The sequence below is a fragment of the Panthera leo genome, chromosome B1 (genome assembly GCF_018350215.1).
Source record: "Panthera leo isolate Ple1 chromosome B1, P.leo_Ple1_pat1.1, whole genome shotgun sequence".
NCBI classification, from domain to species: Eukaryota; Metazoa; Chordata; class Mammalia; order Carnivora; family Felidae; genus Panthera; species Panthera leo.
In genome coordinates, this window is record NC_056682.1 from 199,632,881 (window position 1) to 199,647,683 (window position 14,803).

Here is a 14,803-nt window from a genome sequence, read left to right on the forward strand (position 1 = left end):
CCCCTTGGGGCCCCTCCTGACCAGAAGCCCTGATTTATCCCCTATCCGGCAAACTCCTACTCCCCCTCTAGCTCCAGGCCTGATGTCACCTTGCCCACGAAGCCTTCTGCAAGTCTCCTGGTTGTGAGCACGTATCTCTACGCCCAGAGCAGCTTGGGCACCTCACCACTTACCCTTCTCTATGGCCTGTGTTCTTCCCTCATGCTGGCCAGTAGCAGGGAAGGGACCAAAGTGGCTGTGCTCCTACTGTGTGCACATGGCCAGGAGGTGCTTTGCAAATAATAGGAGCCACTTAGTGAACCCTAAATCCCAGGCCATTTTCCTACACTGCATCATACCCAGCTCTGCAATAGATACTATGTTCCCCCCCCCCCCCATGTTGCCAATGAGGAAACTGAGGCAGAAAGCCATTCCAGGTTATGCGACAAGCCCAAGGTGAATCCTGGACTCTCATTCCTAATCCTGAGTGCTTCCCGATAGACCTCAGTATACCCAATATACCCCCCACCCCCTGGGCTCTCACCAGGCCAGCAGGGAGGTCAAGTAGTCAGGTGTCGTGGGGTCCGGGCTCAGAGGAGGAGAGGTCACGAATGCCGCTGCCTTGGCCCAGTTCTTGCTCCAGTAGTGGGTGCCATCGGTCCCCAGGCTGGCAGCGATGGGCTCGCCAAACACGAGGGGACCTTTGGAGACAGACACGAACACACATGGTTAAGGGCAGATGGTCTTGTGTGGGATGCTGGTGTAATAGAAGTGGAGGGTCTCAGAGACGGGAAAAGGAGGCTCTGAGGGGCAACATGTTGTCTGTCCTTCCTGGCTTCACCACGCAGCCCAGTGACCCCTGGCTGCCCAGGTACTCACTCAGCACCTGCTGACCCACCCAGCAACCTCCCGGACTAGTCGTGCTTTTAATATTTGGATGTGACCATTATCCCTTTTGGCAGATTTGTCCCTCGAGGCACAGGGACGGGATTTGCTCTCCCAGTATGGATTCTTCCAGAAGCAGATCTTCAAATGAAGGAGGCAAGTTCAAGTGTTTTATTTGGGAGGTGATTCCAGGCAGCACTGGCTAGAGATTGAAGAAGTGACATAAGGCAGAGAAAGACGTCAGGAACAGGTGAGTTGTCACCAAGTCACGGCCATGGGCACCTGCAGCTCGGTGCCGCGGGGGCCTCTGGGATACTGACGGCTGTTGGCACCTCAGGGCTGTCCCAGGGTGTGGGAGCTTGAGAGCTGCTTCCAGAACATTCACTTTCCAGAAATTCCAGCCTGCCTTCTGGGGAGCAGGCCAGATGTGCTTCTGCCAGAACAAAGCCCATAGGCACGGCTGCAGGTCTGCTCACAGAGACAGACGCTGCTGGGATGTGGGCCAGTAACACCACCGAATTTGCCCGGAGCCACGCTGCTGGCCTGGTGGGGTGGCAGGCTTTGAGCTCCAGCGGTCTGGCATGTCCAAGAGCATATTCTACCGTGATGGGAAAGTTCTACATCTGTGGTGCCCAGGACAGCAGCCGCTAGCCCCGCGTGGCTTCTGAGCATCTGAAATGTGGCTATCACAACCAAGGAACGCATTTAGAATTGTGTTTAATTTTACTTAATTTAAATTGCCACAGCCATGCGTGACTGGAGGTCACCACATCTCTCCATGCAGCTCTAGGACTGCTTCCAGATTCCTGTTACCTCTCTGAGCCTCAGTTTCCTTATCCTTAAAATGGAGCCAGTCCTAAGCAAGCTGTGTCATACTAGAGCACTCTCTTTGAATGCCTCTGCTTGTCAGCTTTCCCTGAACGATACTAAAACCAGGTTATGATGGGTTCAAAGGTGCTCTGTCCAATAAGGTGGCACTTGCCACTGGGGTTGGTCTGAACTGAGATGTGCTGTAACAGCGACAGACACACTGATTTCAAAGACAGCACAGAAAAAAATAAGACAGATATATCATTCAGATCTTTTCATATAATTACGTGTTGAAAGAATATGTTGGATATATCAAGTTAAAATACAGTAGTGAAGATTTTTCTTAAATACAGATGGTAGCACTTCCCACTCGGGGCTCCTATGAGAAGTAAGGAACATAATGTACACAGTGGATGTTCCATTACGGTTGTTGTGTTGTTGATTTCCACCTGGCCCTCCCCACGGACCCACAACTCCCCGGTCGGCCTCACATGAAGCAGCGGGAATGGGCAGACCTCGTCCCGGTGGCCAATGTCCCTGGCGAGTGTCCTCCACGACAAAAGGGTTCTGGCCACTGTCTCTGTGCAATGGGCACTAGCCCTCATCTGTCCATCTGTCTGTCATTCTCTCTCCCTAAGTTTGGATAGGAAGATGTTCTGGGCACCCTTCTTCCTTCTTGGTCTGGTGACTGCTGGAGACTGTTGGACCTCACTCTCGAGAAGGCCTGGGGACGGTACTCGGGCCCTTGCTCTGAGTCTCCTGTGGTTAGAACGCACCCACTGCGGCCTTCACCCGATGGTCCTCAGCGCGGCAGGTGGCCTGATACTGGGGCCCCACTCGGGAGGTGAGGATACCAAGGCAGGAAGTGAATGGCCAACATGGAGCTGAGAACGGCATCAACCAACACCTATGGAGCCCTGGGGACCCGCCACGGGCTTCAAGTCTATGAGCCCCTGGGGCCATTCAGAGACAAGGCAGCGGACGCTCAGAGCAGTTATGTAGCACGTCCGTCTTTGAGCTGGGCGGCTGGCTTCCTGGACCACACTCACACAGACCCCCTGGCTCTGGAAAACCGTCTTCTTCCTTCCCAACCCGCAGCCGAGACTCTGTGGGCCCCACGACTGACCCTGGATGCAGACACTGACCATGGGGCCCTAGACAGGGGACTCAGGATGAAGGGCCAGAGGGGACCAGAAAGACGGTGGGCAGGATCCCACAGCTGACACAGCCCGGCCCCATCACTGACTCGAGGTGCCATCCAGGACGGAGCTGGAACAATGCAGAGCTCATTATCTGATCCCACAAGGTGGGATAATAACCTGCCTGAGGCTTAGACTGCTGGCAGGGTGTCTCTGGGCAGTGGCCCCACCAGTGAACTTGACCCCACTGGACGACCCCCTTCCTTATGGCCCAGCTGCCCCGCAGGAGGCCCAGGCATTGGGCTGCATACCTTTCTTCCTGGCCAGAGTGATGATGTCCGCTGCACTCTTGCTCATGACCTTCGTGATGTACACCGGGCAATTGATCCGGCCAGCGATGGTGATGGCCCGAAACACAGCCTCGGCCTCTAGCTGAGGACACGGCAATACACGGGTCACAGGAGGGAGGGAGAGAGGCAGTACGACCCCCCCCCCCAAGTCCCCAGGGCTCTCCCCGAATCAGAGCCCTTCAGTGTTCTTCAATTAAGTGTGGCCAGAGGCAAATCTACCACATCAAAGGAGAAAAACACTAGATTTCTAAAAAGAGGAAAAATCGAGTCAAAACGTATTTGGTTAGAGGGCTGGGAGACAGGATTGTGTCATTATGCTTGCTTGGAAGTACGCTGCAGGTTCCGTTAGAAGGGAACAGACCAGGCAGCATAAAGCATCAAAAAGCCCATAAAAAACCACCTTGCCCTCCTCTAGACCAATGCGTCTTGAATAAAAGGACCAGATACGTTTTGAACGGCTTTGTTTTTAATTTCCAGTCTGCTGATGCCCCAAACGTGGTCCCACCCACGCACACCCAAGAGGGTCCCCACCCTGCTCTCCCGGCTGGACCCACTGGTCACACGCCTAGATGTGGAGCCAAGTCCATGCGCTATAAATGTTTATAAACACGGTCTCCCCGATCTCACCAGGGACCAGGAACACAGCTGGTGGGGCACGGGGCTCGGGTGCAGAGTACTGTCCTAGACCAAGAGCCCCTCGGGATAAAACGTCTTTCTACTCGGGTATTTGTGTCCCCAGGATTGGGCACAAGGCCAGGCCCACAGCAGACACACACACACACACACACACACACAAACTGCCTGCCATGGAAACTCATCCATGCTGGAGTCTTAGAACACAGTGGGCAATGTCCAGGAGAAGCTGGTAGGTTCCAGGTCGCAAACATGAGGCTCCACTTTCTATCACCAGAGACACAAATCCTCGTGAGGATCCTGGACATGGTTAGGTCACTGGAGTGTTCGTGGGGCCTTGGTGTGAAGCTTGTGGGCCCTGAGACAAGCAGAGCCTTTCCCTGGCTCCTCTGATTGATCTCCATCCCCCGGGGCTCCCGAGTCAGAGGGCAGAGCCCAGGGAAGGCCATGTATGCTGGGGTGTCCACGTCAGGGGAATGGGATGGAGGCGGGAGCTCTGGCTGGGCTGTTCCAGCTGGAACAGCATCAGGGCGAGCCCTCAGCCACGTCAGACTCACACCCAAGGGGAGGCCCCATTACCTCTTCAGGTCTGCTCAGAGCATGGCCCTCAGGACCTGTGATGCCCATCTCCAAGATCCGCTTCTGTTCCTGCAAGATAAGAGCAACGAGTCAGGGATTGTAGAAAGTCAATGGGGAGAGGCCGATTCTCCAGCCCCTGGTTAGGTAGGTGGGCGGCTGAGGCCCGGGCGGGGGTGGTGAGTGGTTTATGGGAGACTAACATGGGCTCTGGGGTGATCAAGCTTCTTTGCTCCCTCTGCTCCCCCCGCCTCCTTCTGCCTTTGCAACCCAGGACCTCTGTCTGCATCCACACCTGCTCTCTATTCAGTGCCCCGACACCAGTGAGGGGGCGGGTAAGAAACGGGCTCTAAAGACCACCCACCCACCTTTCCCATCCCCGACTCTCTGCTGCAGGGCTCTCCTTGGGCAAGAAAGGTGGTGTGTGGGTACTGCGTGAACGTGGAAACAAACCACAGAGCCCCACACTGGGAGTCCGGCCACAGAACTGGCCGCCTCTGTGACTTTGGGCAAGTTGGTCAAGCTCTCCGGCCTCAGCCTTCTCTTCTTTACACTGGGGACATCAGTGCTTCTGTCTTGCAGCTCCCACAATGAGTCAGGAAGGGGGCATCTGTGAGATGCCTGCGTGGCACCCGGAGTGTAGCGGAAATCAGTAATCGGCAGCGGGTTCTCATTATCGGCCTCCTCTTCCTGGTGCCTGTCATTCTAGCGAAAAGCCTCTACCTCAAGCTTGTCATGTAGCCTTGAAATGGTTCCCTGAGCTAATGCCCTAGATCCAAACCCATTTGCTTCAAGGTTTCCTTGCCGCAGGAATACTATAATTTCTAAAAAAAAAATTGTTTTATATTGCCCAGATGTCAGCTGTGCTGCTGCTAATTTTCGCTTCTGCATTTCTGTATCATCCTCAGGCACATCCCTACCATGGGCCCCCGAGCCCTATCAGCCATGAAAAAAAAAAACAAACAAAAAAAACCCTAATTTCAACTGCATCTCTGGTTATGAAGCTTGAGCTTACTACAGAAATGTAAACAGGAAACAAGGTCAAGGTCTAAGAGTTGGGGTGGATTTGAGTAAGGCATGGAATAATTTCAGCTATTACAGATGGTGTTTAGAAAGCATTTCTGTACACAGTCTACAAAATGATTTTATGATATGGAGAGAGCCCTGTGCAAGATTGTTTAATTGTCTGTTACTGTTTCTGTTGGAGAGAAGGCAGGAAGGGAAGAAGGGAGGAGGGAGGAAGGACCCAAGACACTACGACGGAGGAAAGCACAGATCACAGAAAACCGGAACAGGGTTTGCAGGCAGAGATCGTGGGCCGAGCACGTACGGTTAAACGTCTCGCACGCTGCCGGTGGGTATGTGGGTTTGTTCATTCTGGAAAATGGGTTAGCAGTAACAACCAAAGCTGAATATACATGCACCCAATTTCACTCCTAGGTATAGACTAACAGAAAAGCAAGCACAGGTTTTTAAAAAAATCTGTTTAATGTTCTTATTTCTTTTTGAATGAGAGAGAGAGAGAGAGAGAATGAGCAAGCATAAGCAGGGGAGGGGAAGAAAAAAGGGAGAGAGAGAATCCTAAGCAGGTTCCACACCATCAGCACAGAGTCCAATGCTGGGCTCGAACCCACAAACCGTGAGATCATGACCAGAGCTGAAATGAAAAGTCAGATGCTTAACTGACTGAGCCACCCTGGCGCCCCTGAAATGGGAACACAGGTTTAACAAAAGACTGAGCAAGGATGTGCACAGAAGCTTTGTACATGGCAGTCCTACATTTGAAACCATCCAAACATCCAGCAGTGAGAGAATAATTTCTGCCATATTCCTGCATCAGAATTCCACAAGTGATGGAAACAGAAAAAATTACGGTTTTGTGGACAATGGGGAGGAATCTCACGGACTGCGTTTTGAGCAAAAGACGACAGACGTAAAAGAACACATACCACGTGGTTCCATTTTTATGAAGTTCAAAACTAGGCAAAACGGAGATGTGTGGGGTCCACGATTTCTGAGAGGTCCCCAGCGAGCCCGCCTCCTGGCTTCCGTGCCCTGGGTAACCGATCCCCTCTTGGCATGTGACCTGGCCCTAGCAGCATGCTTCTAATGAGCATCACACGGACAAAAGAGATGGGGTGTCCCTGCAGAGGGGAGGCCACAAAAGGGTTCTGGCCTCCACCTTGCTCTCTACCTTGTTCTCTCGGGAGGAAGCCAGTCTCCCCGCTGGCAAGGAACCAAGCTGGCCTTTCGTAACGGCCAGCAAAGAACAGAGGCCATCGGTCTGACAGCCTGCAAAGAACGGAATCCTGAAAACCACCACCTGAGTGGGGTTGGAAGACCCTTCCTAGTCCAGCCTTAGGACTGCCACCTTCACCGTAGCCTGTGACAGTCCCAACTGAGCCACACCTGGACTCCTGACCCAATGGACAGGAAGATAAGAAATGTTTACTGCTTTAAGATGTTAAGTGCCGGGGTGCTTTGTCACGCAGCCACAGAGAACTAACCTAGAGGTTGGCGACCAGAGGTAGGGTGTTACCGTAACAACCACCTGAAGCTGTGGGAGTGGCTTTGGGACCAGGCCATGCACGGAGGCTGCAAGAATTTCAAGGCACGTGTTGAAGAAAGCCCAAAGTAGCCTGGAATGGACCGCCTGTGGAAAGACGGACCTTGGGGGACCTTGGCAGTAAGACCTCAGAAGGAAATGAAGACATTTTTGGAAGCTAGAGCCCGCTGTGTCTTAGCAGAAGGCTTAGCGCACTGCCCTCCGTGGTGACATGGAGGGCAGAAACGGGCCGAATGAGCTGGGGCCCCACGCAGGAGACTGCCTAACGAGCTGTTGGGAGAGTCTGTCTGGTTTCTTCCCGCTGCTTGGAGTAAAATGAAAGAGGGGGCGTAAAGAAGCAAGGGGTGTTAAAAAGGAACCAGGACATGATAGTTTTGAAAATTCTCCACTTCTCCAAAGAGTAGAGGATAGTGCAATGAAGAAATGTCTTCTGAGCAAATATCAAATGCAGGGCATAAGCAGCAGACAGTAAGTAGTCCAGTGACTCCACAACCTTGGTGAAGATCTGGAAAGATGGAGGGTGGTTGTCCACAGGGTGAATCGGTCACAAAAGGCCCTGTGAAGAGATTGAGGGTGTGTCCCCGGAGCCTCTCCGACAAGAGGGCCTCTAGGGAGCTCCGGGTGCGACCAGGGTAGGGGTAGACTTATCTGGAAGAAATCTGTGGGTGCCTTTTGTCTGATGGGGTGAGCCACAGAGGGATTCATGGGAGGCCAACAAAGGTTTGGGGAGAATCACTCTAGCAAAACACTGGCAGTCTGGGCTGAATGGAATGAAAACTCCTCGAAAGGAAAGGGGGCAGGTGGACCTTCAAAGTCTACTGGGCAGGAAGCAGGCTCAGCTGCAGGCACGTGCTGCCTGCCACGGGACGGATCGATGACGGGAAGCGGGGGATAGAGCCAAGAGCCCGGAAGGCGGAGCCACGAACCACGCAGAACTATTCTCAGGCTCCAAGACCACTCAAGGAACTGCCAACATGTGTCCGACCGGATTTCAGAACGGCTATGGACCAATCCTGAAGCTTTCCGTTTTCCCTCTTGAAAAGGAATGTCCACCCACCGTTGATGCTGTATGTTGAGTGTGTGTCGGGGGGAGGCAGATAACTCACCTCTGTGGCTCCAGAGACCTACAGATTATAGGGACTGTCCCCAAGGCGCCTCACCCACACCTAGATCTGACCTAGACACTTCCAGACTTTGGGGCCGTGGCGGGGCTGTGACGGGGAGTCGGGAGGACCCTGGAAGGGGACGGATGTGTTCTGCATGTGAGAGGGGTATCAGCCCCTGGGGGTCAGAGGACAGACTGGCAGACAGTCTCGGAGAGGGCCCCCAGCGATACTCCCTTCCTGGCATTCACACCCTTGTACAACCCCAACTTTCTGGCTGTGGGCTAGCCTTAGTGACTTGTTACCAATGAACAGGATTCTGCTGCGTGACACAACGTGTTTGTGTTTTACTCTGAATTTGAAAGAATTTTGATTTCGCAGAAAAACTGCAAGGATGCAAATAACAAGAAGTAAAGCCAGTAGCTAACGTTCACAGGGAATCTTCAGATCTCACGCACTTCACCATCGCGGCACAGTCCTGCTGCGCCATGGAACTGCCTTACCATCCTGGCTCTGTGCCCCATGTAACAGCGAGCAAGATGTTCCTATCGGAGCCTCAGTTTCCCCATCTATAAAGTGGGGACGTCTGTGCCATCTCTATGCCATGGAGTCGTTGTGAGCATCGCCATACACATGGCATCGTGCCTGGAATTAACTCCCTTGACTAGATGCATCCAAGTCTCCTGTATGCCTGACCTTGCTCGGGGACGTCATGACCAACCCACAACCCCCCACCCCCACCCCTGCAAGGCCAAGTGGCCATCCCTGCCTTCCTCCTCTTCTCCATCTGGTCACTCGATGAAATCTGAAGAAGGTGCTCCTTCCTTCACACACTTTGCTTCTTCCACCTCCTCTATCTCCCGTCTTCATTCCTTCTAAGAAATGAAGTAGAACCCAGCTGGTCACCCCGCGTCCATCCTTTTCCTGCCAAGTTCACTCTACAGCCAGAATGATCACATTGGGCTAATGTCTCCCTTTGCCCAAAGCTTCTGCATGGCTGCAGCCTATTATAATGCGTCAGACACTGTCCTTCACGTACGCGATAGAATTTAATCCTCACAAGGTAGGTGCTTCTGGACGAAGAACAAGAATGTTCGTGGGGTAGAGTTCCCTGCCCGAGGTAGGAGGGCTGGGAGGTGGAGGGGGCCGGGCTTTAGCCATCACACCCCCCTCCCAAGTCCCATAAGACGCTGATCAACCCCAGCGCCCACGTGCCTCACCTCTGGTGTCCCCCAAGTCTGCAAAGCATCTCCATTCAATCCTTATTTGTCTCTGACACAAACCCTTTGAGGTCCCCAGCGGCCTGCCGAAGGCCCCCTGCAGACGGCGCGCGTGTGACGCCCACCCGGAGGGTCTGAGGCGTCATCCGGTTCCCCGCCTGCCCCTTCGCTGCCTGGCCACCTCACTGACCGATGCCCCCACCCCTTCGATCAGACCTTCTGCACACGGCCGCCGACTGGAGTGGAAAGGGCGAACCTCCCTCCACACCGCTCACCTGAGCTATCAAATCTCCATTTTCCGCGTGGACCAAGATCACAGCTCCCAGCCCCTTAAGGAAGGTGAAGGCCTCATAGAGCTGGGGAAGAACAAACAGGGGTTGGGGGAGATTAAAAAAAAAAATATCACAGCCTGAACAGCTGCGAAGAGTGTTCTGCTCACGCACAGTCTCCCACCCGCCGGCGGCCGCGGCCGCGGCACGACCGTTCTGTTCACGCGGATGGAAAGTTAAGCCTTGGAGAGGATCTCCCTTTGACCCTGACGCCCTCTGGACGCTAAAGCAGGAGGCTGCGGGTAGGGCAGAACCGATCAAAGCCGCACCGTGGCACAATATGCCTTCTGTCTTGGTGCCCACCCGCGCCTTTCGCGTTCGCTGCGGCCCTGCTCCATTGACGTGCCTTCAGCTGCCGCTGGGGACAACGAGGGTGCGAAGCTGGTTTTCGTTTTACTGAGACCGTGTAACTGAATGCGCTCAGCTTGTCCTGCGGCACCCGGGGGGTTTGTACAGCTCTGCGAGAACTTGAACGCGTGTCATTTTCCAGACCACGGTGGGGTGGGGGTCGAAGTCTACAAGAACTCTTAACACTCAGGTCATATGCACCCTGCCAGGCAACCCCTTATGTAGGCAGTACGGGCCCCACCCACCGCCCCTGCCCTCTTCCCACCTGCAAAGGATCAGCACTCATTTGCACGCGGTGAGGCCCAAAGCCCCCACGTTCCTTCTCCGGGGCCTCTCGAATTTTACCTTCGTTCTCCAAGTGTGCAAGGCAGCACCCCACCCTGGGACGTGTGCTTTTCTACGGAGATGCCAGGCGGGGAGGATACATAGGGGCAGGAAGCACCTTCCAGGACCCCCATCGCTCAACTCCACCAGTCTGTGGGGTTTGGCGGTTAGAATAGAACAGGTGAAAAGTTCAGTTATGCTAGACAGACTCATGCTACTTTGTCATGAGACTGAGCCAGTTTTAGCCTTTTGGTGACACAGCAGAGGCCTCCAGGGCATCTGGTGTTAAGTGATTCTCTATAACTGCGCGTGTTTATTTTGAAAGGCAAGACACGAAAGCATCTCCCATCACATCGAAGGCATTACAGCTTACTGGCATCCATACGTGCCAGGCACTGCCCTGGAGCCTCGTGTGAACTCATCCAATCCTCTGACAACCTTCATGAGGCTCTTAGGAGTCTAAAGCAGAGAGATTGAGAAAGCTGCCTCGGGCTGCCCAGCAAGGCCAAAGCTTGCGGCCAAGCAGTCTGGCTGTTGTACCCCTGCCCTTTACCAGTGCACCATCCTGCCTTTTTAACCAGCAGAGGGCAGGGCACTGATAACAAAACAAACCAGGAGCCCCAGTGGCGTCAGAAGGCCAAGCGCCAGGCAGACAGTCACTGCGTCACCTGTACCATCGAGCCACACCTTCTCTATAGCGGCTGTCCCCACATGACAATTGTTTGAAGCCGGCACGGCCAGAGATGACCGCCTTGCACAGGTGAGAAAACTCAGGGAGGGAGTGGCCCCAGTCACTCAACTGGCTGGAGAGACAGCCAGGACTCTCCTCTGGGTCAGAGCTAACGGCATGGTCCCCACTCCTCTGGGTCAGAGCTAACGGCATGGTCCCCACTCCTCTGGGTCAGAGCTAACGGCATGGTCCCCACTCCTCTGGGTCAGAGCTAATGGCACGGTCCCCAAACTTGCTAGAGCCCCAGGATGAACTGTACAGCTTTTGGAAAGTCTGTGATAGGATCTGAGTCTGTCTTTTCAATGAGCGTTTTAGAGGATGCTAAGGATGAGCTGGGTTTGGGAACCACCGTCCAAGGGACCCCCCCACTCCACCCTACTCTAGGAGCCAGAAAGGAATGCAGGCCCAGCAGGCGTGGGGACTGACACAGGTCACTCGGCGATTTAGCGGACAGACCGGGACTTGAACCCAGACCTCTCCCCTGCCCCTTCTCACAGCTCCCTTGCCCTGTGCTGTCTTGCCCGACACGGTGGCCTATTCCTGCCCAGGAGAGGAGGTGTGCAGGAGGACCCACCTGGCTATCAGACATCTGGTAGAGATCCTTGTACGCCATGTAGACTTGGAAGGAATTGACACCTGTTTCAAGATGAAAAAAGAGAACAGAAAAATGCATTAAGAAAAAAGAAGGGTGACTGTCCAGTCAGTGATCATAGTACAGAGTGCTGACCCCTAGGATAGAGGGCTGCCGCTGGGATTCACAGTGGGGACACCGAACCCAGCCTGGGGGTATGGGGAGGAGGGTCAAAGGAGGCTTCTAGGAAAGCCACACAGGCTGAATCTGAAGGAGGAGAAGGGGGCGTGGGAGGGAAGGAGGGGGAGGAGGGGGGGAGGTGGGGGGAACCATTTGGATTGAGAGGGGGTGTGCGTGGGTAAGGACGGTGGGGAGGATGAAAAGACACACGATGTGAAGGTACTAGAAGTGTCTACAGCGGGATCCAAGGGACCACGTGGGGTTTTTTTAATCCCTTATTTTTTTTAATGTTAAAATCCATAGAACGGAATTCACCATCACCGCCATTGTGAAGTGTGCATTTCAGTGGCGTTGAGTGCATTCAACAGGTTGTGCAACCATCACCACGATCTACCAGAGCGTGTGTTTCTAAAGCAAGAAGTGACATGATCAGGCTTTTTTTTTGTCTCAGAAAGACCATGCTGGAAGCGGTGTGGAGGGTGGGGGGTGGGTCTGCAGAACAGCGGAGAGAAATGGCAGCTCGTAGGGTGATGGTGAGAGCAAATGGGACAGGTGCGCAGAGACTCTGAGCCTGGACAGGAGCTGCAGGGTCGGGGAGGATTCGAAAAGGTGGAAACGGCAGGCTTTCACGTGCTGTGTGGACAGGCCAGCAGGGAGCACGGGACGTAGGGGACTCTTCCCTAACATACCTTCCAGTTGCTTGAGGACAGGCACCATGTCTTAAATACCACTTTATTATTTTTTAATGTTTATTTATTTTTTAATACTTTTTTTAATGTTTATTTTTGAGAGAGAGACAGAGCATGAGCGGGACAGGGGCAGAGGGAGAGGGAGACACAGAATCCGAAGACAGGCTCCAGGCTTGAGCTGTCAGCACAGAGCCGGATGTGGGGCTCAAACTCACAAAGCATGAGATCACGACCTGAACCCAAGCCGGACGCTTAACAGACTGAGCCCCCCAGGCACCTCTTAAATACTATTTTAATTTGCACACGCATAATATGTGCTGTGCAATTACTGCTTGTTCATGGAATCCAGAGGTGTCTGGATAATATGAGTTGAAGGCAAAACTATGAAATGGGATTTAGAATTCCTTTCTACTAAATAATGGTGAAGATAAACCAAAATCTTTCCTTCTGTAGAAAACCCTGGCAGGGGCGCCTGGGTGGCTCAGTCGGTTAAGCGGCCGACTTTGGCTCAGGTCATGATCTTGTGGTCCGTGAGTTCGAGCCCCGCATCGGGCTCTGTGCAGACAGCTCAGAGCCTGGAGCCTGTTTCAGATTCTGTGTCTCCCTCTCTCTGACCCTCCCCGTTCATGCTCTGTCATGCTCTGTCTCTCTCTGTCTCAAAAATAAATAAACGTCAAAAAATTAAAAAAAAAAAAAAGAAAACCTTGGCAACAAAAATTCCTTGTCGAATTATTAGGAAAAATTTAAAGAAAAAGTAATATTAGGAAAGCAACATTAAAAGTATCCGTTTCTGGGGTGCCTGAGTGGCTCAGGTGGCTAAGCATCTGACTCTAGATCTCAGCTCAGGTCACGATCTGAGGGTCATGCGTTCAAGACCCGTGTTGGGCTCTGGGCTGACAGTGTAGAGTCTGCTTGGGATTCTCTCTCTCCCTCTCTCTCTGCCCCTTCCTCTCTCTCTCAGAGTAAATAAATAAACATAAAAATATTTTTAAATAAAAAATAATAGCAGCAGACACAGTTATTTTTGGGGGGAAGGGTATTATGATGGCAACACAGCCCACGGATCTTCTATTGGGGGGCATCTGGCAAAGCTCTATTTCTTGCCTGAGTAGGGGAGCCTCATAATAATTCATAAAGCCACATTTTTTTTATTTGTGTGGTTTTTCTACTTCTGCTTTACTTTAGGTTCAAAATATTCAAATAAAAGCAAAGAAGCCAAAAACCCCAAAGGGAAAACAGTACTTTCAGACAATTTAAGAAAAAAAATGGCTAACTAATAAAGATAAAAAAAATTGATTTTATTTGTAATCAAAGTAATTCAAACTAAAACCTCAGCACTGCACCACATCTTAACAGATGGTGCCCAGAGCTAGTGAATGTGCATCGAAATGAGTCCCTCTTACATACCAATTTGCACCTGCTTAAAAAACCAATTAAGCCATGCATATCAAGAGTAGTAAATGTTCCAGAATATTCGGCTGGATGCTGCCAGTACTAGCAATGAGCCTAAGGAAACACAGTGGGTCCTGGTATTCACAAAACCTCCCAAACTCACAGATGCCATCATTAACAGTTTTTCTCCAAGGAACCTGCATGAAACACCAGTTCTCAAGGACTGCACTGAACACTTACTGGACTGTCAACCCATTCATAATCCCTTCCAGTTCTTGGCAACCCCACTCTTACTCTACCCACCTCATAACCTTGGAGGCAGCCATGTCCATACCACGTGACCACAGACCACAGATGTTAGTCTAGGACTGGGCCCCTGGCAGAGGCTGAGCTGAGCCAGGAGGAAGGACAGAGTCCAGTTAATACCCCCAAACACCTGCTGGTCTCTGAAACAGAGATGCACACCCAAAGGGCAGGCCGCTGCATTCCATCATGGTGAGACAGAAGTAGAGGATGCAGGTCAAGGGTGAGGGGGAACAGAGCTGGCTCAGAGAGAAAAGCACAGAAGAACAGGAGGCAAGACTCCCTTGCAAAGGATGCTTGGATACACATCATTATCCCTAAGGCACATCTGCTCCATTCAACTTAAGCCAAAATCTGGAGGGATTCTGTTGTTTGCAATCAAACACGGGGATGTTGATATCCATATTGGTAAAGAAAACCTGATTCATCAGCAACGAACAGGTTTCTTTATTGCAGGGCTTCCCCCGGATTTTAACATGATAATGTGCGTTAAGAATATTCAAGAACAGAATAAACAGAGAGCATTTCCCAAACTTATTGGACCCCAGAAGCCCTTTTTCATGGAATATTTATTTTCTCACTCATCAAATATTTACTGAGTCCTTACTATGCATGAACACCATCCTAGAAGTTTGAGATACAGCTGTGACCCAGGAAGGAAGAAGGATGCCTGCCT

General features: G+C 52.3%; 1 protein-coding gene across 2 annotated transcripts in view; it reads right to left on the reverse strand.

Annotated features, from left to right (window-relative positions):
- CRMP1 (collapsin response mediator protein 1) overlaps window positions 1–14,803 on the reverse strand; it is a 76,531-nt gene that overhangs the window by 16,244 nt on the left and 45,484 nt on the right. For both annotated transcript variants that reach the window (XM_042936930.1, XM_042936931.1), the window contains exons 5-9: window positions 11,567–11,628; window positions 9,537–9,617; window positions 4,376–4,444; window positions 3,125–3,245; window positions 524–680 (exon numbers count right to left, since the gene is read on the reverse strand). In XM_042936930.1, the coding sequence (XP_042792864.1) occupies window positions 524–680; window positions 3,125–3,245; window positions 4,376–4,444; window positions 9,537–9,617; window positions 11,567–11,628 (490 nt within the window). The remainder of the gene's footprint in view (window positions 1–523; window positions 681–3,124; window positions 3,246–4,375; window positions 4,445–9,536; window positions 9,618–11,566; window positions 11,629–14,803) is intronic.